This window comes from Pagrus pagrus (genome assembly GCF_965226575.1).
Source record: "Pagrus pagrus genome assembly, chromosome: 7".
Lineage (NCBI taxonomy): Eukaryota > Metazoa > Chordata > Actinopteri > Spariformes > Sparidae > Pagrus > Pagrus pagrus.
This window is the reverse complement of record NC_140191.1, coordinates 33,245,256-33,270,938: the sequence shown is the minus strand read 5'-3', so window position 1 is coordinate 33,270,938 and position 25,683 is coordinate 33,245,256. Positions and strand designations below refer to the sequence as shown.

The 25,683-nt window shown below is 40.3% G+C and overlaps 2 protein-coding genes across 17 annotated transcripts in view; one reads left to right on the top strand and one right to left on the bottom strand.

Annotated features, from left to right (window-relative positions):
* The first annotated feature begins 4,295 nt into the window (after positions 1 to 4,295).
* The window catches only part of adgrb1a (adhesion G protein-coupled receptor B1a), a 157,975-nt gene continuing 136,587 nt past the window's right edge, over positions 4,296 to 25,683 (top strand). For all 15 annotated transcript variants that reach the window (XM_084356629.1, XM_084356632.1, XM_084356638.1 and 12 more), the window contains exon 1: positions 4,296 to 5,132. In XM_084356629.1, coding sequence (XP_084212755.1) covers positions 4,397 to 5,132 — 736 coding nt within the window. In that variant the 5' untranslated portion in view covers positions 4,296 to 4,396. The remainder of the gene's footprint in view (positions 5,133 to 25,683) is intronic.
* On the bottom strand, positions 18,512 to 24,217 carry LOC311259465 (uncharacterized protein). Of its 2 annotated transcripts, none has more exons than XM_084356642.1 (3): positions 23,771 to 24,217; positions 22,154 to 22,269; positions 18,512 to 21,255 (listed from the first exon to the last, which is right to left on the bottom strand). In XM_084356642.1, exon 3 carries the CDS (start codon positions 21,091 to 21,093, stop codon positions 19,279 to 19,281), a length of 1,815 nt encoding a protein of 604 aa, XP_084212768.1. In that variant the 5' UTR covers positions 21,094 to 21,255; positions 22,154 to 22,269; positions 23,771 to 24,217; the 3' UTR covers positions 18,512 to 19,278. The 2 variants fall into 2 exon arrangements, with proteins under 2 accessions (XP_084212768.1, XP_084212767.1); XM_084356641.1 differs by having other exon boundaries at positions 23,915 to 24,217.

Sequence of the window (25,683 nt, the reverse complement as noted above, 5' to 3'; positions counted from 1 at the left end):
GCTCGGTGTTAGCAGTGAGGGGAGGCTTGACATGAGCAGGAAGCTCCAATAGAGCGCTGCATGTTGGGTGATCAGACTCCCTTGCGGCAGGTTAGGAGGAGGAGGGGAAGGTAGGGGTGTAGGGGAGGTGTGGAGATAAATGAGGCGGAGCTGTCAATAAAGAGCAGCTCTTTATCCTCCGTTAAAGCTCTATTCATTTCATTACTGTCAGGCTTGTCTGGTGAAAGAGGCCAAGCTAGTTTTCCCTGGACGCCTTTTGGTAAGGGCTGAAGTCAGAGAGCTGCCAGGCCGAGACAGGGTGAAATAGGACGAGGCAGAATGACACATGAGGCAGGATGAGATAAAAATGAGACAGGATGAGTCACTGTAACAACAGAAAAGCCTTATGGTGGTAAGTGATATTAGATACAGGGGATTTGCCATAGCTTAGAGTTTTGAGCATTGACACCCCTGAATTGAACAGGCGTTATTTCAGCCTGACAAAGGGGGTGTTACATTGTTGTAAAGAAACATTTTCACTGGCTTCCCCTGGAGAAGACTGCAGAGTTGGCTGGGCTCTGGAGGGAGGGTTTGCTACTATCAGAGGCAGACATTAAAGCCCCCAGGCACAAGTTGCAGTCTTGTTAATTCAAAGTATTTCTGGTTTAAGCGGAATTTTGGGACTTTAAATTGTAAGCAACTCTTTAAATAATTCAGTCAGGACTTTAATGTTTGATAATAAAGTGTCAGAAAATGGTGAGAAAGTGTCAGTTTTGACCAAAGATGACACCCTCAAATGTCTTGTTTTGTCCATGAACCAAAGATGTTCAGTTTACTATTATAGAGGAGTAAATAAACCAGAAAATGTTCTCATTTAAGAAGCAGGAAAAAACTACATTTTGGTTCCTCTTGGTTCTTAATCTGGATAAAAAAAAAACTGTCGAGCAAATGTTTAAAAACTGTGGTGTGTCATCAGCGAGAGTTTTTTTTATAATGACAAGGAACAGCCAAAATGTTTTGTTTTTGTAGGATTTTGAGTGTGGTGCAACTCTAATCAAAGTCTACATGGTGTTATCAAATATCATATCATTTATTATAAGCCTCTCTTTGACTGTTAGAACTAAAACTTCGCAGTGTGTCGGTGAAAATGGTCCTTTTTTGTGTGGTGTCAAGTCTTTGGGTTCCACTAATCTAAGGTGAAACTGTCATATGTACACCTGCCATCATACAGATACTGCTGGATTTAATATCTTATTATATAATTCATTGTTAAACAGGTGTACCTTCCAATGTAAATAAATAGAATAAAGACCAAAAAGCGTATAGCTTACATTTTCTATTCTATTCTATCTATTTATGTACTGTCATGATCTGAGACGTGTGAAGTGGCTTCCTGAATGAACTTGTTAAAATTAAAGAAAAAACTGTCTTGTTGACAAGGCCAGATGCACAGTTTGATTAAAGTTTTCTTAATTAAGTTTGCTTTGAAGAGGAAGCTTCATTCTGCAGAGATGATACAGTGCTCTTTCCCTTAAAGGCCTGCTTTAGAGGAATTTTTTTAGATTGTGTTTTATTGGTTCTGACGACTTATCTTTAACTCCATCCCACCCCCACACCTCCCCACACAAATACACTCATGCACTCATACACTCTTTCTGTCAGGCCTGCAGATCATTATGATTGATCAGTGGGTGGCTTCACTATGCTGGTGTTTGTTCTTGGCTAAACTGCCTGCTGTAGCCGTCAGGTTTCTCTCCATCTGAAATCTATATTGAGGAACTGGTCATGGATCCATTGGTGTCCGTTGTCAAAGTTAATACTGACACATTTACCTTGTCTGTTGAATTTGTGGCGAGGTGGAACAACAATTTTAGGGGTTCTTCAGGAGAACTTGATTAAAGACAATGACACAAGAAGCTCAAGTTCTTCAAGAAATGGATGGCAGACTGCAAGCCCCCTGGACTCTGATTAGCCCATCTTTGAACACATTATATATCATTTAGACGCTCACCTTCTATGGCCATACATTTTAAGAATTCAGGTCGTATATCCAGGAAGCAGTTTTGTGGTGTGGCAGGGTGCATTGTCCATTGGGAAGTGCCATTGCCATGAGGTTACTTACTTGGTCTACAGTGCTGTTTGGATGGGTTGTGCATGTCAAGTAGCATCAACATGGATGCCAGGGCCAAAGGAATGACTGTTAATCACTTCACCTGTCAGTGGTTTTAATGTTGTATCAAATAACCTGGTTTTTGGTCAAAGTTGGTCCTCTCACTATTGCTTGCATTATGACTGTATGCTGGCTACCTTGTGTGATGTATTGGGTAGTCAGGGCTGACGCTCTGCCACCACTACAAACCCTCTTATTTGCCTCTTATCAGCTTCATCTTTCAATCATAAAAGCATGATTTTTTTGATTAGTACTATTTCAAGACTCCTGCTATGCAATGTATTGTGAATGTAGAAACCTCAGAATTCATTAGATTTTTTTGGCCACTTGGGGCAGCATAACAAGCTATAGACACAATGACATATCATCATGTTCTTAAGTTGATCAACAGAGCGTGTTTGCAAGTTACCTGTTTACAAATCCAGCAGACACAAAGCAACATTAACATTTATTTGGAGTCGTTTTTGTGCCGGCCAGTTTCAGTCCAATATAATCCAGTATCCAGCTCTATTTTGGTCTCCACTTTTAGTCACCTGTTAACGTTTTCAATAACTCAACTCATGGTCTCTGCCAGTAATGAATATTAATCTGATACCAGTTGTATCTTTTCTGTGCAGAAGTTATTGAATCATAATGTAATTAGGCTAAGTGGGTAAGTTAAGATGAGGCCAGGCTTTAAAACTTGAATAAATGTGAATCCATTATGTGACAGCAAATGCATTCACTTAGTCTGATGTGTATTAGTACGGATATTAATCAGATGTTCTGGATTAATGCATCCCTGACCTTCATGAACTGATCGAGAGCAATATCTAGCTGCTGAATGCGCCATAATCTCTGCCAGGTAATCGCTGACTTTGTCTGCTAGGCAGGTAGTTTAAAGCCGGTTTATACATCTTCAGCTTTTTTGCTGAAAACAGCAGCCTGTCGCAGCTCGAAATGAGACGATGAACCAAAACAGTAAAGGTGTGACTATGAAACAAACAAAATATAATAATAATCTAATGGAAAATAAAATACTCCACAAAACTGGAGAACTGCAGAGTTGGTGTCAGTTTAGTGACCTCTTTAATTTTGAGTAATTTCAATCTACAAGTATACTAATTTATGTAGCTTTGAATGAATTAAATATATAATATTTCAGTGTCATGGTGTACAATTGAATGTTACATTACAGTCTGCTTCTCATTATGTTCTGTTATTTTTCATTCAGCACTCTGCTGACAGACATACTTGAAAATATCACTCAGTGCTGCAAACTGAACACCTTTTGTTTTACATACAATAACTTTAACAATGGAAGACAATTTCACTAAAAACCCTCATTTTAAATCAATCATCACACTCAGCTGAAGCTATGCAATTGTCGCCGCAAGAACAAACCAGGAGTGTGTATTTGAATGATAGTGTTTCCTAAAACAACGTCAGAGCTTTGCATAAAGAAACATTTATTATAAGAACTTAAAACAGCAAAGCTACTCAATGGGAAGCTGCTCTGTATACAATGTAAAATAGACATGTAATAGAACACAATTTAAAAGGTTGCTGCTATCATCTTTTGAATATGTATTCAAAAGCAAAAGTCAGCTAATATTTTGGCAAAAACAAAGAGGACTATTGATTAAGGCATTGCTGCCTATGGCTCATTCCTGATAAAGTGGAGTAATGAATGACTGCAGGTGTTGCCTTTTCTGTAATTAATAGTCTTATAATTGGACAAATTAATGAGCTGGCAGATGAAATATGGGAGCAGACATGTGAGGGAAACAGTTGTCTCTCTGGAAGAGACCAATCTGAACTTGTGTAATGAAGAAAAACTTTACTAAATCACTGGCTCCCCCCCTCCCTCCCTCCGTCTGCTTCTGTTCAACTTGTTGTTCCTCAGAGCTGCAGTTGCTCTCAGTGTACAGTGCAAACAGTAACAGCTGATAGAGATTTTTCATTGCGGAGATAAATAGAATCAGTGTAATCCCATTCAGTGTGATCAGATACAAATCTAATTCATATCTTGTCTCTTCCATTTCACAGGTTCTTGTGAATCTCGGGGTCGACGGATGCAGTCATGGGCAGATCGCTGGATCTTTGAGAGCAACCTTCCTCTCCCTCCTCCTCTTCTACCACTACATCCTTTTTCTCTCCCCCCTCCACCTCCTTTTCTTCCACCTTTGTTGTACACAGCTGGAAGTTGAGTCCTCCAAACGAGATAACCAGCCATCAATACCTTCTCCTTCTCTTCATCTGCAAACCATGACAAGCGTTGTTTTTTGGATTTGCGGCCAAGCAAGATGGCCTCTCCCAGTGTTATTCTTTTATTTTACTCCTTTGTTGCTGATGGGGGAATGGTGCCACACAGCCCCCTCAGGCCCAGAGTCTGACTCCTGCTCCACCTTAGTCCAGAGCCGCTTCTTTGGCTTCTTCCTGTCATCATCAGTATTCCCCTCCACACCTTGTTCCTGGACCCTACAGAACCCCGACCCTCGGCGCTACACCATCTTCATCAAGGTCACCAAACCTACTGAGAAGTGCATGCCGTCCCAACTCCGCACCTTCCAGTATGACTCTTTCCTGGAGACCACACGTACCTACCTGGGCATGGAGAGCTTTAATGAGGTGGTCAGGCTGTGTGATACCTCAGCCCCAGTGGCCTTTCTGGAGGCCGGAAAGCAGTTCCTCCAAATGAGGAAGGGACCTCCTCGGGCAGGCATGCCCATCACTGATGGCGACGGGGATTTCAAAACAGAGTACCTGGTGGTGGGAAAGCGCAACCCCAGCATGGCAGCCTGTCAGATGCTGTGCCAATGGCTGGAAGACTGTCTGGCCTCTAGCACATCTAACAGGCCCTGTGGCATCATGCAGACTCCATGTTTGTGCTGGGAGCCACCTCCACAGCTCAGTGAGGGGGATAGCTGTTATCACAATGGAGTTTACCTGGAAAACTGTTTACCTAGTGTGAAAGAGAGTGGAAAAGATGCTGAAATGAATGGTGAGTAGGAAAGCTTTTACTATTTAATTCTATAAAAAATTACTTTCAAATCATTGTTCATACACCCGCTGCACAGTTTCTTAAAGCACTTAAGTGCTCAGATTAACAATAATATCTTGTTTTGTTCTCTGTAAAACAAAAGAGAAAAATCCTTGTTTTGAAGAAACTTTGGGACAAACAGATTATTTTTCTTTAGTCTGACCTCTAAAGGTCACCCTTTGGAGTTTAGCATGCTCTCAGCAAAATGACAGATAAATGGCGTCTTCAGTAGCAATCAAGCAGTGAAAATGTGTGTGATTTGTGAAAAGTGAGGATAATTGTGTGACATTGGCTCAAAAGCAAGTGGAGTGCCTTGGCTGAAGTAGAAGAGAGAATGAGGGACAGAAAAAAGCAAATGGAAGGTTTAGGGTTTCATCTGATGGAAGAGAGCTCTGTGACCTTGTGAGGTCGGCACCATATTCTGTCCCTCTGCGGTCCAGGGAGGGACACTCGATCGGCCTCCGGGAAGCTTGTGGAAACAGAGGAGAATCAAGTGCTGATATTGGATAGCTCAGGGGATGCTCAGAACACGGGTGAGGGGTGGGGGCTGGTGGGGTGATGTAAAGAGAGACAAAATTGGAAGACAGAAGGAGAGAGGCAGAAATGTGATTGGATAAGGGCCTGTGGCTTGAAGTCTAATTGTCTGCTGCTTGATCCCGGCTCCCCTTCCCTTGCCTCGGCAGACAGGATGTGGCCTGACATCTCTATCCTGGCTTCGTCAGGACTATGGCCAGAGGGATGGAACATTTCTCAGCTCTACTTTCTCCCCCTAACCTTTCCACCATCTATCTCTCCCTCCTTCCTCTGCTACTCTCAGTCGCTTCCCCGTATCAGCTAGTGGTCTTATTCTCTCGGTCCTCCTCCTCCTCGTCTTCTGAGCCACCGTCGCTGCCTCCCATCTTTCCCTCCCCAGGCTGATAGTGGGCTGATACTGAGCCAGTCGTGGGAAGCCAACCAAGCAGAGAAGATGTTGCGGTGGGTATCTCCTGCCTTATCCTCCTCCAGTCTCCAGAGCGGCTAATATCCCCTAGCCGCCCCAGCCTCCTCTCTGCTAGTTATCACACTTATGTAATCCCGCTTATGGTGCTCAACAGCGGGGTGTGGGCTGTTTGTGCCTCAAGGTGTGAAAAATAAAAAAGAAATATACCATCCACTGTTGGCTTGTCTAGAGATAGGAAGAGAAGGACGCATTATAGCTTTTCTTCTCTCTCTGTGTGTGCTTCAACCTACACAGGCGAAGCGTCCCTTAGATGATAATCCCAGGTTCAGAGCGAACAAGTGGCAATGGAACCCTGTGATGAGCTCAAATGGAAAAGGCAAGCAGTCTGCGCATATTTGGCTGGATGGGTGACTGGATGGATTGAATTGGTGGATGAAGATAAAACGAGAATGGGGAGACGTAATGGATTTTGGGTGGAAATAGGACGGGCAGTTAGGGCCCGCTGTGCGGTGAAGAGGGGAATATAGGAATGACAGGCGAGAGTGATGAATGAAGGAAAGACAATAGATACAGAGATGGCAGAGGGTGGGAGAGGAGAATAAAGGAGAGTGAAGAGGCTGAAAACAGATGAGAGGGGGAGTTGTCTGAGGTGGAGTGGGCTTGATGAGGATAGATTGTTGTCTCTTGGGTCAGGCAATGCGCAACTGGACCTGTTTGGTCTCAATACTTTCAGTAACCGAGGAGTTCATAGATTACAGTCTGTCTCCCAGCCACCTTCACTCCCTCTGTGCAGAGGGACTGAAGGTCCTGCCCAGTGGCAGACGGAGGGTTGAGACCTGCTGTCAGCACTCAAGCTCTGCTCTTGTCCTGCCCATGGGGGCTAGACAAGGAGATGGATCCAAATAGGCAGTGTCTTAGCTTTGCCTTGTGCTCAGCCTCCCCTTATGTGTCCTGTGTACCAATGCATAAATGTTAAGGGAAATATAAATTAGAAAGGAAGAAGATGCAATTTTACCCCTCTAGTGTCACTTCTTGAAGCACCCTCCTGGTGCAATAGTATAAAGAGTGAGAAAAGTCTAAGTCTGGGGTTGGTCAGGGTGGCTTGATGGGTCAAACACTGGACTCTAGGCCCAAGGCCACTGAGCAAGCTGCTTTATTTGACTAGTAGGAGTGAGAATGTGTTGGCCCTTATATAGTGAGGTGGGAGGTTACAGGTTAACAAGTCGAGCTTGTTGATGGGTGTCAAGTAAATCTGACCTTCTTCCAGAAAAAAGAGTGCATCACATACCTCCAATTAAGTCCATTGGTTGTCTATCCTTAACATTACATTAACCATGGTTTAATTACCATAGATATACACACATTTGTTTGTTATGGTCCCTCAAATGTTGTCAAACACTTGGGACAAGATACGTAGTAACAGACAGGACATTTTACAGTTAATAAACATTTGTCTAAAATGACATTACTGCACTGGAAAAGTTAAGTTCACTTTAATTTCATGATTAGAAATGTTCCTGCATTATAACCACATGTTTTTTCAAGAGTTATTTCTCAACTGGTACAGCCAATAACCTCTTTCTCATTTTCTGTTCTTTCATTAATGCTTCCATATAGCATTGAATAAACATTAACAAATTATTCCCTGTTAAAAAGGTAATTGTTGAAGAATTCATTAACTGACCATGTATAAAGAGGGAATGGCAGTATCAGTGCATCTTCTTTATTAATAAATTCCACCCACATAAAGGCAGGGGTAGCCTTGTGTGTACTTTGGGTGAATGGTTAAATTAATATATTGACTCTCAGAATGATGGGATCAACAATATGCTTCTATTAATACAATACTGGATTTTGCCCAGTTAGTGTCATCGACCTCTGCTATGACTGATATGCTACGGCTTGATTATCTGTTACTTTGTCGATAGGGTCATCAATAGGAAGAGCTGAACCTGTATTGATTCCTTTGTGACCTTTGGTCAAATTTCAAGGATGAAAGGATGCATCACATGTTTTGTAAGTGTTTTTTATCAATATCACTGCAGTTTCAATTAAGAGTCCAGTGGCACTGAATAGCAGGACGTTTGGGGGCTGTAACAGCAAATATCCTAGAAAATTAATTTCATCACGAAATATCTGCAAGAAAAATGTGTTTACAAACAGTAATCATGCCGTGATATGAATATTACAGTTAATTAGCTGCAGTCCATGTTTAATGTTCACAGCTCACAGTTTGAGCACAGCTCCTGTGCTGTGTGAGAAATCTTTAACCTTTAAGTTGAGAAGACTGGTGATTCCAGGGCTATTTTTGGACTCTGACATTCAGATGGTCAAAGTTAAAGGTTTTGGGACAAAATATTGGCTGCTGGTAGCTTCAGTCCTGAAATATTGCCCGTGAAAATCCATTTTGGTAGACCTCCAATGTGCACTTGCTTGTGTATGTGCGTATATGTGGTGTGTCATGACATGTGGTGTGGCACGGCGCAGGAAGAGATTCATTTGTTAGCCCTCAGTTGACAGCAGGGGAGGCAGTGAGTGATTAAAAGATGGATCAGAGAGATGTGAGGAGATGAGAAAGCACATGACTCAATCTGAACAAAAGAGACACGATTGTGGTGGCTTTGAGAAGGTGCCAGAAATGACCGGCAAAGTGAAGGTGAAGGTGGATACAACTTCAGCAATGCCACAGGATCATCTGGGTCGTGTCCTCGGTTGCACATCATGCACTCACTTTCAGCTTTGCAGCTATTTTAAAGTGTGAAATATTTAATAAAGCTTGGAAAATAACCAAACAACAACACAGTGTCACAGACTAAAAGCCCTCTACATGAGACACGGAGAGAAGGCTCAGTTGTTCACACTGCAGAACAGTTAGCTGGATGGGGCCTTGCTGTGTGGAATTGGAACATGTTGGGGTGATATGAAATCCCCACATGAATGTGCATGACAAATGCATTATTCCAATTTAGTGGCTGAATCTGTCAAAGTTTGCGTATACACCTAAAAACACCAACAAGACTGGCCCATTTCAAAAGCTCTTGCAAATTTGGTCTAGAATCACAGCTTCCTTTTGCCTATTTTTGTTTACTGGTATACCCAATACAGCCTTCACTGTCTAGGACTGGCAAGTTTTCTAATGGAACCTTCATGCAGCGTGTTCAATTGGTCAGCAGTCACTTGTTAATACTCCATGTTAGCTAGACCAATGAAAAGCCTCTGCAGGATGTATAGAAGCCTATATTGTTAATTACAGGCTGAATACAACAAATAATACAAAGGTAGAAATGATAGCTTTAGCTTAGCACCAGACTGTTTAATGTGAAAGCAGCTTACAACCCAAATGTACCTTTCTTGTTTGAACTCATGGCCCCAGTAATTGTTACAGCATCAAAGGATGAAGTCAGGTGTATTGATATCAAGTTCAACAAAGTCCACTTCAGGAGGAGGTCATGTTGGATATAACACAGGACTTTTACACTGGAGACCACTGTTGGTGTCCAGTATGAAACCAAAAGAGTGAGGTTTTTGTATTTACCAAGTTTGTGAAATAACATCACATACATAACGTTACCTAAGTGACACACGTAACATAGGTACGTTCGTAACTGAGGTTACATAAGTGACATTTGAACCAAAACCAAGATGTTTCCCTGAACCTAACCAAGTGGTTCGTTGCCAAAACCTTACCAAACTGTGAGCATATGATGAAGGTCCCGTTCACTTGTCGCTGGTACGCATGCTGTTTTGGGAACGGTCATATATGTTGTATTGGGAGTCATTGGCAATCAGCCTATTCAGTCATTCAGGTGTGAGGATATTTTGCTGAGCATATAAAGATGAGGCTGGGTTGGTCAAGGGAGCTGCAGCAGCAAACAATATTAAGAAGAATTAGCAGAATATAGTGGTTATAAAGTGGAAGTGTGGTTATAAATATCACCCTCTTTACCTGTATGAGAATGATAGCATGCTACCAGTCAGCTTGTGACAACTGGTACCAAACAGCTAATGTAAATGCGGCTTCAGTGCTTTGTCCACAACTAAATGAAATGCTTCATACCGTGAATTGGCATAATTTTGCTCATGCACCATGAAATATATGGCTTCTGTTGGGGAGGAAGTGCAGGTTCAGTCTTGCTTTAAGATCCTTTAAACAGACCCACCATCACGGGTTGCATCCAATGATTCAGCTTTTAGTTTACCCACAGCTGATGTGTTTGTTAAAGCACCCAAATCCTGTAAGAGGATGTCCGGTGTGTACCCTGACTCTGCCCCAGTGCATGCTGGAATAGGATCCAGGATAAGTAGGTACAGAAAATAGAGGGAACCGTCGCTACTGTCTGTCTGTTTTTCCGATCATATTTCTTTGGAGACTGTTTGCTATAGTTACTGGTGCTTGAACAAACAACGATTATCTTGTCTAGTCTGCTTTTGACAGGAACTGCCAACTCGCCATACAGTATACTTTTTTCTATCATCATATTGGACCCCTGGGAATATATCATTTCATGATGCACTGAATATTATTTCCCCTTTTTTCCCAGAGCTTTCTTTTTGTTGCTTCCAGTTTTCTCAGATCCTGATTCAGGACAGTGACAGTGACGCAGCTGTCATCAAGCACTGATACTGTAAACTACTGTGTCTGCTGTTTGTTTGTGTCTCCACCACTGACACAATCAGTGAGCTTTGGTGACCACTGTGCCAACATGTAAAATGTGACTGCACATAAGGAGGAGGTTGGGTTGGCCGAGGCAGCTGCAGCTGCAAACGACATTAAGAAAAGACGGCATTCAATCTATTAAGCATTTGGTTATTCATGATTAATCCATCTGAAAAAATTGTTTCAACTTGAGTTTAAAATGATCCCAGCCAGAATCTGTGGATACAAAGCCAAACAATAGCAATATGTTAGTAGGAGGTGTGTGTGGTGTGTGTGTGTGTGTTTACATCTGAGTTGGTTTAATTGTTGTTTAAGTCTTCAGAAAAAGCCTAGTTGAAGTGTACTTTATTCAGTTTGCTCTCATCTACCTCCTCCTGATCCAACAAACAAGTTGAAAGCTGTGGGTGGAAGCCAAGTCCTCTACAATTCTGTTTTGCACCAAAGCATTGTTATTAAATCCCCCTCACCTCCAGAGTTTATGCAAGAAACAGCCCCGAACCTTTATAGAATACTCGGCCATGGAGCAAATAACTAGGTGTTCCCTAAAACCTTCAAGTCCATCAGTTTAAAGATGGAAAATAATGATACAGGAAATATCAGAAATGGAGAGAAAAACTTGAGTTAGAAATGAAGAGTACAAAAGTCTTTGGGTCAAGTGGGTGACATATGAGTCCATTTGATTATTTATAATATAACTCCCAATTAGATTATAAAAAAGGCAGATGAGTTAACTAACAGGGTTGTTAATTTGCATTCAATCATATCTGTATACATGATTGAAGGCATGTAACATGTATGCAGCAGATATGCATGTCCATACATATATTTATGTGTATGAATGTGTATTTATGGATAAATATGTAGCCTCTGTTGTGTATCACTGGTTGTCTAAAAAAATGAATTCATCATATTAAAAGTATTTTTAAAAATAACTGTACCTTGTCCATATCCAGTATTCTGTTTCCCTCGGAAATATGTCACATTATAGAAGATAAAGATGCCCTATCTTCCATTGCTCAGAAACTTTAAAATAAAAAGAAATACTTTGCAACCCCATGGCCAAGAGGTCTGTGTCAGACTGTGTTTGACTGACATCTCCCGCACTCAGGACAAGTCAAGTTACGCTTTAATCATTGTTATTGATAAATGGTATGTGGTGTCTGGTATCGGACTCCCTGCACAGCTGCACCTACCTTCAGCCTGAGTTGAGGTTTGATCAGCCACAATATCTGAAAACACCTGTGTCGATTTGCAGGCCTTAAAACAACACATTTATGGGTTCCTTTTTTTAAAATGTTTATTTACGTCATGTGGAGTTTTATAGCTCTCAAATATCGGTTTTGTGTGGACCTCAGTAATTTATTATCAGTCAGGCTCTACCCTCCTGTCTCTCTGCTGGCCTCAGACCACCTGGACAACTATTGTTGATGGTCCTGAAGGCAGCAGAAAAAGGGTAATAACTGACAGCAAAGGAATAAGGACTTATTTCCCTTTTAAGTTTTAAACTGCCCTGTCTCCACTGGACCAGTCAGTTGTGGAAATGCCTGTACAGCGTTGAAATACATCATTTCACAGCTTTGATCAGTCTAATCAGTGCTGTCTGAGATACTGATTGTGATGGAAGGGTGAAGAAATAATAAAAGACCGAGCTGATATATGGTCTCATAAGTGACAGCATGTGGAAAGAAGGAGAAAGAAATACTCATAAACCCTCCTGACTTGCACTTTTTCCTCCAGTTGCTGGCAGCTGGCTGTGGTTGAGGAAGATGAATGTGAGCGCTGTGTCTCTCCCTGCGAGCCTTTGCCTGGCCGGACCACATTGTTGCTAAACTAAGGGATTTCCAACCCGCCTCCACAACAAGCACTGAGGAATCCTAAAGCAAGTCTAATGCATTAGCTCCTCTTCACATTCATATGCGTGGACACGTACCTGCGTGCACACACGTACACACTGTATACAGCACCGGCACATAGATAGAGAAATGTCACACCAGAAAATGGCACATACACTGGTGCAACCACGCACTGGTCCCTTGTGACTGAGTGTGGGTGGCTGACTGAGGGAGAGAATAAAGCTGATTTTGCGTGTGTGTTTAGAGAGCGAGGTGTGGTGTTCACCACAGGGGGCACCATGTGGGCAGGAATAGACTGAAGAGACATGGCAAGAAGTTGCTCTATGCTGGTGTAGAGGTCGCTCCTCCTGCAGAGAGCCTCGTATCCTGTTTGGGACGTTTTCATACGGAGTTTGGTCTTTTGGGATGGGAGCACGGAAACAATTAGCAAACGGACATTGTCGTTTTTGTTGTCATGACATGTTCACCTTATTGGTGATCAGTGTAATCAGATTGGTGGCTGTGATTATAGGCATCCCAGTCAAATCAATCAAGTTCATGTTCATTCATGTTTTCAAATAAGTGTGCTACAAGGAGTTTTTAACTGGTTATGAGAGAGTTTCAATTAAATACCCATGCCTCCATATGATCTACATAAGCAGACTATCAGCAGGAAGATTGGCAATTTCCATATATATATACAACAATGTTGCCATTGGCCTTTTAAAAAGTGAGAGTGAAGATCACAAGTTTCATCATGATATGATATCACATTGATTCTTTGGACAACAATACTGTATTTGCTGATATCGCAAAGTCTGCCACGATACAATTCTGATTGGAATCAATTCAGGGGCCTGCGATCGATATTAGACAATATCACACTATTTAACACAATAAGTTACAGAAATGAAGCTGCCAACATAAAAATAATTGTGAATAATTATAAGTGGTTAAGTGCAGTAAAATGGGTTTTAAATTGACTCCACTAACATAAAACATGACTTAACAACAAGAACATTTAACAAGAACATTCAGCTCAATAATAACTACTCATAGCTTAACAAATTACATGTATTATTTATAATTACTTACTCACCACTTGTTTAAATTAAGGGTGCTCCGATTGATCATACACGGATCATTATCAGCTGATATGTGTTGTAAAAAGATTGGCTGTCTCTATGGAGCCCGATCCGAAGAGCAGATCAGATAAACACACGAGGCAGTTCATCTATGCACTGCTAAAATGCCAAAGCCAAACACACTACAGGACTGGCTGCTCACTGGCTGCTAAGAGCTCACTAGCAGCCTAGCACCAACGCAGAATTTTTGTGAGGTCCTGCCAGCCAGCTGTTTGTGACTGAGGGGATAGATGGACCAATACTGCAGAACAATTCTCGTAACGTTAGGTCTCACGCTGAGAATCCAGCCAGTGATTAACTAGCTGTTATCATTTGGGATTGTCTGTTTACATTTTCTGTCTTCCTGAGTGAGGGGACAATGTGACGTTGTTTGTTTCAAGCCCTGCAGCCTGAGAGCTAATGGCTTACAGCGGAGCTAAACACAGCAGAATTGTTCAGAGGAACATGAAGTGTTAAACTGTGAACCGCAGTCACAATTCGTTTACACTAAATAAATGTACTGAAGTGCTCTAGATGAGTACAGTTTGTAGGTGAAAGTATTGAGTTTTGAGTTACAGACACTTTGCATCTGTCCAATTTTTTTTCATTCTTCAGTAACCAGGTACAAGCAGTGACCAGGTCGTGGAGTAGTGGCTTAAGGGCACAAGGACCTCAGTACAAAGACTGAGACAACTGAGATTGATACACTAATTATATATTATAGTTTATTCCTAAATTCTCAGTCCTATTTACTTTTCTAAATTTTTAATTTTGTTTTGAAACTATTTTGATGAATCGATATAAAGTAAGTATAATTATTTATTTCCTCAACATTTTAATGAGGATTTTAATATGCCACTAATAACTAAAAACTATACATGACAATAATGTGAAAAAGCATCCTTCTGATCAGTGATCAGGATCAGCCTATACTGCTTTCAGTGTTGGTGATCGGTAATTGGCCCCAAAATTCCTGATTGGGGCACCCTTAGTTTAAGTCACTGCATCTCCCAAAAACCACCTCAGTTGAATTTGATCCTGCATACACATTTTTTCAGTATAACATTGTTGAAACAGAGCAGCATATATTGCAATAAGTTAGTGGACTGCTGAGCCAGATGCCCTGTTTGCCTGCAAACCCGACTTCAATTTCAAAATAAAGTTGCATCAAAAAAATGATATGGATTGGTATTTCCACTTTGCATCGATTACATTGGATCGCTGATCATTAATCTGGATCGATGGCTTGCTACACCCCAATAATGAAATCATTACATCAACGGCTAAAATATACGGAAGCGTATTGCATTCACTTGAGTAATTTTTTTTTTGGTTTGTTTTTTGGAGTAATTATTTCTGTTTTTCTGAATAATTTATTTCTTTGGTCTGTTTTTCTGAGAAATTTATTTTTTGGTCTGTTTTTCGGAGTAATTATTTCTGTTTTTCTGTGTAATATTTTTTTGGTCTGTTTTTCGGAGTAATTATTTCTGTTTTTCTGTGTAATATTTTTTTGGTCTGTTTTTCGGAGTAATTTTTTTTGGTCTGTTTTTCGGAGTAAATTTTTTTTGTCTGTTTTTCTGAGTAATTTTTGTTTGGTCTGTTTTTCGGAGTAATTTTTTTTTTCTTTCTGTTTTTCAGAGTAATTTTTTTTTCTTTCTGTTTTTCAGAGTAATTTTTTTCTGATTTTCTGAATAATTTTTTTTTCTGAGTTTAGACAGCATTTGAAACAGTAGACGCATTCATTCCTTTATTGAAAGCTCGATAATGGAGACAAACATGACCGACTTGTTTAGTTTGATCAAGTTTTACTTTGATCTGGGATTAAGACACTGGGAGATAGTCCTGTCTTTAAATCATATAGATGGTATTACCATTAGTTTATCTACTTTACGCAGGCACCTGAGGACTTTGCGGTTGTTCAGAAGGAAAGCCCATTCAGATCTGCTAGACATAGCAATGTTTCTCCAAGATCAGTTGGACAGATATGGCATGCTCCACGGATACAAGATGATGCATTTGAAATGCATTCAGGCTGGCTACGTTGTGACTCAAGAGACGATCAGGAGACTGCTGAAAATATTGGATCCGCACGGTGTGCAGCTGAGGCGCCGGAATCGCCTTCGGCGGCGTATGTACCAGAATCCAGGCCCAAACTTTTTATGGCATGTAGACTCATATGATAAACTCAAACCGTACGGGATCTGCATCAATGGTGCAATAGATGGGTTTTCACGAATGGTGATATGGCTACACGCTTACTCTACAAACAGTGATCCCAAGATAATCGCGCAATACTTCATTGATGAGGTGTCATCAAGGAATGGAACTGCTGCCCGAATTCGTTCGGACCTCGGAACCGAGAACTGTTACGTTGAACAGATGCAGATGTTCTTGAGGCACGATCATCTGGACAACTTTTCGCAAAGATGTTATCTGTATGGTTCGAGCAATCACAACCAACGAATAGAGAACTGGTGGGGCTTTTTAAGGAGGCAACACGCACAGTTCTGGATGAACCTGTTCCAAGATCTAAAAGACTCAGACTCCTTTTCTGGTGACTTCCTGGACAAAAGTCTCATTCAGTTCACATGTCTTGAAATAATAGAGGTAAGAACTGCAATACGTTTATGTTGTTTTTTTCCATAGTGCTATATTATGTCAGAATAATACTGTGACACCTGCTTAGTGGTTAAAGTATTCAGATGTTTTACTTCACCAAAAGCAGAAGTACCACCCTGTGTAGTGGGTTAGTTTTAGTGTGGTACTAATATCATAGGTCTACTGATATTAGTGAAAAGAGCTCACTCCATTTAGGCTATATTCAAAACCTTACTAAAGTAAAAGGACAGTATTATCAGCAGTATATATTTAAAGTACTTAAAGTATGAAAAGTATAAAATGCAATAAAATGTTCCCTGTCAGTGTTTTGATGTTTTTAATTGCATGATACAGTTTACTATTGCAGATGTTTAAGTTGGAGCTGATTTGAACTACATTACTGGCTAGTTTATTGCATCATAATATCTACTGCAGTTGGTATAGCAAATGTGTGAACTGGTTTTCTCACTTTCTGTTTTTATTTATATTTAGAGAGAACTGCAGGAAGTTGTTCACCTCTGGAACACTCACAGAATTCGCCCATGCAGAAATGCTGTGTCTCCAGGTGGGCGCCCAGTGATGATGTACACCCTACCCGAACTTTTTGGTGCCAGAGAGTACCTGAAAGAGGTATCCCAACAAAAGATAGAAGCCTGCAGAGAGGAATGCCTTCAGAGAGGACCGTATCCCTGTGATGATACAGTGTTTGACATTTGCTGCCTTGCCATGGCAGAAAACAGTCTTCATCCACCCACCTCTCCAGAGGAAGCCATTGAGCTTTACATGTTCTTACGTGCTTACATACGAGCTCAAATTTAATGATCACAACCTGCTCTACTGGATCAAATGACTAGATATAAGCCTCCACATAAGGGTAGAAAATGTTATGGACCACGAATTTCACTGTAAAGGGTATTGTGTTCAAACTGTAAATAACTGTGAACTCTTTACTAATGGACATCTCCCCTTTGCCTCTTTCTACTAATTATGGAAAAATGACACATCAAAATAAGTGCTGGCAGTCCAATAGCTGCATATGAAATATTGCACCACGATGGCTCACATGTAGGAATACTGGTGCTGTAACCTTGATTATTTAGCTTCATCGTGTCAGAAAAAGCCTGAAAGAGCAACATGCAGGCTGCTATGGATATAACGGCAAAGTATTGCCATAAAGAGATGGAGGCATTTGGGTCATGTGTGGCCTCCAACCCCTCAACATGGCAGCAACAGTGTCATGAACTGAAGCTGAAGGTTGCACAGTGCACATCATCACACCCAGTGATCCAGAAGATAAGGCAGGACTATTTCAGGGAGTTTGTGGAGTTTGAGCGCTGTCTGAGAGAAAACCAGGACACACCCTCCTCCAGCTCACCACATGTGGCTCGCTTTCTGGGCTGTGCAGTGACAGTGGACCTCAGTGGAGTGGCTACAAATCCAGAACCTCAGCCATCGTAGCATTCAGGCATCTTCTGTCACCTTCAGACAGCTCCCGTCTCCACAGCAGCATAGATCGGCTGGTTTCACATGATACTGTATGTACAGTGACTGATATTTGGTTTCCTCTGTGTGACTTAATGTGTAGGTGACGAATACAACAGTACTGCGCATTAAGACTACTTGTGTAGAGTATTTAATAACTGCATCGTCCTTTTACTCCTTATGTAAATGTTTCATGTGAAAACAGAATTAATCATTCCCTTACCCAAGGAAGTCTATTTTTACTGATTTGTATTAAACCAAAAAAATTGAAAATCTTGGATGTATTGTAAAAAGAGCAGCCTACAAAAAGGACAGTCATTATCTATTATAAATCAAACAGGTTATAATATCTTGTCCACAATGGTGTGTATGCTGCATGTCAAATGTAGCTCTTACAGACACAATACCTGTTAATACCGAGCAGTGAAACCTTTTTCTCTTTTGATAGTTACTGTTTATTGTAGCATTTAGGAAATATACCTTCCTGTTTTTTGTTTCTCTCATAAATTTACTGTATGTCATTTGCAGCCAAACAATTACATGTAACAAAATTTGGTTTAATATGTATGTATCTAAAATTAGTTGGTGATTATCATGTCATCTCTCAAACATATAAACAGATCAGATCAACTATTCTTATGTATTTGAATGAAACGTCAATCTATAAATTTATGGTGAAATGCAGTTGTCATTAAACTTTCAGCAAATGAAGCATATCATCTTTTATTAGGGCATGCATCTTTCCTTGAGTTTACACACATTTGATTACTTTAACATTTCACAATACAAGCACCCCATAACACAAGGAACATGTCCAATTTTAAGATTGTGGGTGGAAACATATCATGTTTCACAGAGCAGGACTCCTGAACTACATGACTCAACAGTAAAGACACAATCTGTTTGAAGACAGTTGTACAAAGCAAGACAGCAACCTGTGATTGTATTTGTAAAAAAAACCCACCTCAAAGTACCTAACAAGCAGATTCACAAACACTGTCAGTATTAACATCTGACATGAGGTAGAGGTTCAAATTCTATTATGATTTAACAGTGAAAATATGATGAAAGTATTTCTAATGTCCAAACATTCTCATCCTAGACTGATAACAAAAGTGTCTTAAATCAAAGTAAATTGTTAACTGTTTCTTGATATGATAGAAAGAAAATATCCAAAATAAAAAATCAATCTGTGCTTATCACACAGCCCCTGAGCTAGTCACATATTGTCTTTACATGCTCTGATAACAAAAAATGTAAGTAGTAAGTCTGTGTAAGTTATTGTTTCTTGATATAATAAAACCAAAATCTTGAAATGTAATAAAAATAATTTTGCACTAATCACACAGCACCTGAGTTAATCACATTTTCTCCTTACATGCTCTATTCCACATTCACACAGTCTAAACCTAGAACGTTGGCACTGATGGGGAAGAGAAAAATGTGTATGTGTTCATAAGTCACTTAGCCACTCTTATGCAATGTCCATTGCATACGTGTTGCTGGACAGTATAGCCTCCATTTCAGCTCGAAGCTCAGGATAGCTGTTGTAAGTTGATGGCAGCTCCACGGTTGGGCCACAAGTATGGGCAATTGGCCGCCGCGCTAGCCCTTCCAAAGAGGTGAATGTGACTTGAATTTCTTTTACACAGATGACATCAGACCCAGTCAGAAATCTCATCAGCTTCCGGAGACCTATTTCATCCAATCCCCTTATGTACTGATGTAAAAATCGCAAACTTTGGATCTCTGCTGAAGTACCTGGAGAAGCTGTTATCATCTTAATCACCTTTCGTGTTGTTGGTTTAATGTCCTCATACAGCTTCTTCATATCCTGTACACTGGGGAAAAACTTCCTGAGTATTGGTCCTGCAACCTCTGCAATATTATCCAGTGCATATTTTGGGTGCTGGATAATTTGCTTGTGGGCGACCTGGACAAGCACGGCTCTCAAGTTATCTTGTGTTGGTACTGTTCTTACTCCCATGCGATCCATAAGATCAAGAAGCTCTTCTTCATCATCGCCGACAACAGCCTCTTGCAAAGCAGTGGACAAGAGATCACGCTCAGACTGACTAAGATACAACATCAGGGAGTCAAACAGTAAATCAGGTGAAACAGAGTGTTCACCAAATATGACTGCTGCTGTAAAGGCTTGTGCCAGCCGAAATGGGAAATACCCATGGTCCCTCAGTCCCTTGGCCAATATCCTGCCAACAGACTTCCATTCCTCCTCTTGCCATTTTGGGGAGAGTGATGGCACCCTCACATCTGCACCTTCTGCTGCACAGTCTAGGAATTCTGTCCAGAAGGCAGCGTACACATCCCTGGACACACCATCAGCATCTGCCCCCATTTCATCAATGAAGCTGTATTTCACAGAGTAGGTCATCATTGCTTCATCCTTGAATTGGGCAATCAGTTCATCTAAGAGAGTCACTCTGTGAAGTTTCACAGTCACATGCAAAAGTTCATTGGCAGGACTTGGTGGTCTAGCAGAAGCTGTCTCAGCATCAATAGGAGTTGAGGTGTAGGTGGGGGTGTTTATTTGATCGTCTTCTATTGCAAGGATTGGCTCATGTATGAGTGTATCATCAAGATCACCTAAAAACGGCCCACCTGTCAAAGGACCAAAAATGACCTCTGATGTATTACACAAAGATGTAAGATCAATAATCTGAACAGCTGCAGTAGAGAAAACAGCTGACATTGTGGCAGTGCTTAGCTCATCATCTTCGACTGTGTGTATTTGATTTTCACTGTTGTGTCTTTTCTGTGTCAGCTGCTCGACCCCTTCCATTGTGTGTTTCTCTTGTCCAGATTCTGTTGTGTTTTCATGTTGTTCATCTGTCTGTTTATCAACTCCTTCCTCTGTGTCATCTCCACTGGTCAGGGTCTTTGTGAACAAATAAAATCTTAACAACCCCAATTTGTGTGTCTCGTAGTAGTCTCCCACACTAACATCCTCATCAACTTGTGCTTCCTGAAAGTCAACTATATTGTGACTGAACTCTTCCCACTTTCCCATCACTGACTTTTCATTAGGGAAAAACAGTTTTTTAGCTTGTGACAGAATCTCAGTTTTAGTGGCATTTTTGTTAATATCAAGAACTCTGGTTCCTCCACCGCTGCGTTTTCTGACTTGTCTGTTGTCATGTATCCACCCTAATTCTATTTTTCTGGTTGTCTTCCAGGCTCTCTTATTATTTTTTAGACGCATTTTTGTTGGTTGCACTGTATCCTCCCCCTCAAAACCTTGATCGCTGTCTTTGTTGCTCATTGTGCCCATTTTTTTTTAAAGTTTTTTGAATAAGGACAGTCTTTTTGAATCATCTCCACTTCTTCTCTGTTTTTCCATACAGAAACGCCTTGTGGCAATCCTGTCACCATAGGCTGGAATGTAAGAGGCCATGGTAGCATCATCTATTTCTCCAATTATCGAGCTGTCAATCTGCAATAAAAACAAAAAGTATACATTAGACATGACACAGCTTAAACTATATTATCTCCAAGACTATTTACTTCAGTGCTAAATTCCAGGACAACCAATTATAAATACCTAATGCAGATGATAACACAATGGACAGTATGAGATAGTACAAAAAAAGCTTTTGAAGCTGGCAATAATGTAGTGCGCCGATATAAACATCCGACATTTATTCCTTCTGCTAAGTTTATAATACATCAACAGTAACTTGAAAGGGTACTTAATCCTGTTCACCTATTGTTTTAGTTTAGTCATGCAGTTGTTTTCAAATGCAGTCAGATGGGATTAGTTATCATTTCTACTCCATATACTCAATATCATATTATGGCACAAATAATTCAACACTATAAATGTTACAATGTATTAGTTTAGCGTGATATATATTGAAAGTGTTGTTCTAACTGTTCTTATACTATGTACATCATCTGTATGATCATGATGTAAACATTGCATCTAAGTTATCAAATTTGATTAATTTGTTGCACATTACCATACTGGCAAAGAATTTGAAGAATCAAGTCTTACTTTGATAGTATAGAATACTTCATATAGATTTGACACTGAAAATCTCAAATAACATAATTTTAAAACATATCATATCAAAACAAAATATAAAGCAGTGAATAGTTTGTATATTTATTTGTATATTTGTGTAACAGTGATGTCTCTCCATTCAGGCTGCATTGTTGGAAGGGATGCTTGACAGATGAAAATATTTGAACCTCTGGAACCACATGTGATGGTCTAAAATGTATAGGTACATGTAAAATCGTTTGAAATTCAGTGATATATAAAAATATAGTTGAGAAAATCATTTTAAAAATGAATATAGCCCTGCAGAAACAAATTTCCTGTGACTTACATGATCCTGCTGCATTTTCTGAATACCTTCCTCTGGAACACCTCTGTTGCGAAGAAATATCCACAGACCATCATCTTGTGGGAGGCCTGGGGTTGAGGATGTAGCCATTGCTGGCACTGCAAAAATTTAGGAAAAAGGCAGAATCTATATAAATATTTGTTTGCACCAACAATTAACACATTTAAAACTGTCAACACCAATTGTGTCATGATATTGTCGACTTATATGAAAGCATAAAATTATTTTGTTTTAAATGGATGTTTCGTGTCTTGACTGTTGACCTATAAATACTCTATCTATATGTATAATCATTTGAAAGTCCTATCAAAATAATTATGTGCATGGACGTTTCATGCAGGATCCTTCCTCACTGTGTTTCAGGTATGCATGCATGTATTAAATAGCCTACATAGGAAATAGCAAAGGAGAGGCAGCCCATAAGCAAACCACAGCAACTCAAAACACTCGTCATGGTGCATCAATGGCAGGGCCGTAGCCAGGATTTTTGAAATACCGAGGTCAACATTCGGCAGACCCCCCCCCCCCCCCCCCCCAAATAAACATATATTAAACTATAAATGAAGTATTTGTGTGTGTGTGTGTGGCGTTGCTGCCTCACAAAAAACTACAACTAAGATGATCTGTAACTGTATACATTAAGTGTTTGGTATAGGCTATGCTGATTGAGTGAGTGAGTGAGTGAGTGAGAGAGAGAGAGAGAGAGAGAGAGACACACACACACACACACACACACACACAGAGAGACACACACACACACACACACACACACACACACAGAGACAGAGAGACACACACACACACACACACACACACACACACAGAGAGACAGAGAGAGAGACACACACAGAGAGAGAGAGAGAGAGACACACACACACACACACACACACAGAGACAGAGAGAGAGACAGACACACACACACACACACACACACACACACACACACACACAGACAGACAGAGAGAGAGAGAGAGAGAGAGAGTGGAGATCCTGCTCAGGCTTCTTAGCATCTCTATTGGCTATCTGTTGCATCTGTAGGCTCGTTCACTATTTTTCTCATCCTCTTAGCTTATTACAATTCTCACTTTCCTCCTCTTTGCCTGATCATCCTCTGCCTTTCTTGCTGCAACAAATGGTAACTTGGATTGATGCAGCCTCTCACCACTACGTTGCATCTTTGCTCCGATTCATTTAATTGCCGTTCTAAAAATAGACCTGCAGTCACGTCGCGACCGTGTTTACTTTCGGTTTTAATGAAACGAAACTTAAGGAAAAAATACCGACGACATGACCTCGGTGTCCTCAATGGTGGCTACGGCCCTGGTCAATTGTGTCAATATATAGTGACTAGTCTACTGGCAACGTTCTGTTTGTTTACATTCTTACGTGCCCCATGATAAACAACTTACTGCAGTAACTACTTATATGTTAGTATTCTCATGTTATGTCTCTATAGTGTTAGCGTATACTTAGCATATAACCTAACGTTATAACGAATGGCTCGTTCTACTTGTGCCAAGCCAATATACTGAAAGAAAGGCGAGTAATTTTTGATGAGCGACAATGTCCAGCATGATGGAAACAAAACTGTTAGCTTACCTGACAACTGAAATCATGCTCATAGACATGTTCGCCTATTCCTTAACTGCTACATTGAGCGATAGGCTTACAGTAGAAGGATAAAGTCTAAAACACAACTAACTAGAGTATCATACCCTGTGTGTAAATAATTACATGCCCTACCTTAATTGACCCGGTAAATAGTTGAAGATGGGGCATGTGTATGCAGGAGTCACTTGCAGGTTGGAGGTTCTCGCGGGAGTTCGAAGTATCGCGATAATTCAGAAAAAAAATTACTCCGAAAAACAGAAAAAAAATTACCACGAAAAACAGAAAAAAAATTACTCCGAAAAACAGAAAAAAATTACCACGAAAAACAGAAAAAAATTACTCTGAAAAACAGGAAAAGAATTACTCAGAAAATCAGGAAAAATAATTAGTCAGAAAAACAACCAAACAAAAAAAATTACTCAGAAAAACAGACCAAAAAAAAATTACTCAGAAAAACAGACCACAGAAATAAATTACTCAGAAAAACAGAAATAATTACTCCGAAAAACAGACCAAAAAATAAATTACTCAGAAAAACAGACCAAAGAAATAAATTACTCAGAAAAACAGAAATAATTACTCCAAAAAACAAACCAAAAAAAAAATTACTCAAGTGAATGCAATACGCTTCCGTAAAAATAATTACTATTGTTGAGCAATCAAATCTGTTAGTTGCAGGCTTACATCTAACCTACTGTATGAATGGTGCTAAAACAAATTTTACTTTGCTTCGCCATAATCATATTACAGTTATTAATCTTACATAGACACAAATAGATACATTACTTCATTGCTTTGCACCCTGCAAACAGCTGTGTTTAAAACAAAACAAAAAAACAAAGAGAAAAAAAAATTAAAATATGTCTTATTTTCATTCGCTTTTAAAAAGAAATGCAGGCACTGGCTAGACCTAGACCTTTCTGACAGGAGGTGGTGGTGCTCGTACTGCTTTTGTTCACAGGGGCTGCCACAATCAACAAAAGAATGAAAGTTCCTTATAGCTGCTGTATATAAATGATGAGAGAAGCTGGGAGAAGGATTCTGACATGTCAATATACCACATCCAGCAAACTTTTTTAAATGACGGAGCTGGGTTGAGCATTTGGCATCATTACTAGTCTACTGCTGTGCTTTCTGTTAAGGAGCTGCTTGATCAGAATACACTGCTGTTGTAGTTATTATACAGGAAAAGGTAACAGTGTGGAGGAATAAAAGGGCCGGCATCCAGCCTGAAGCCAAAACTGTGGGGTCAGACATCAGCGGCAGGTATAGATACATCATACATAGACGTTTATGTAAATATTTCTCTGTTTTCTATATGGCTAGTTTTATGTTATTTTTTTCATATTATTATTTTTATATTTTTCCATCACTTGGCGACACGATTTCCACATACTCTTGACTTTACTTGACCTGACTGGTCATGGCATAATGGCTACAATACCATCTGCAGAATATAGTGCCAGGTATGGACCTTTGCTGTGTTTTTTACAAGACTGTAGGCTGATACAAACAGCAAATTTGACATAAAAATCTGCTCTTAAAGGATAACTACCGATTTTTAAAACCTGGACCTTATTTCTATCAAAATATATGATCATTTACTCACCCAGATAACTTTGGTGTCATTTGAAGTCGTTCGGACGAAATTAGATCCAGTGTAGCGCTGATATATCCATATAATGCGAGTAACAGGGCATCGACACACAGCCTCTATATAACGCATTATCTGCCACGAAACTAGTTCATTTCACCAATATTTTGTTACGATACGCTCGTGCTATTCCCCTCTGAGTGCGGGCTCGTCTGTTATCAACATCCGGGGTCTGTAGGTTGACCTACTACCTCTGACCTGGAAGATGTCGTCTCTGAGCTGCGCGCGCACCCGCGACAGCCGGCTT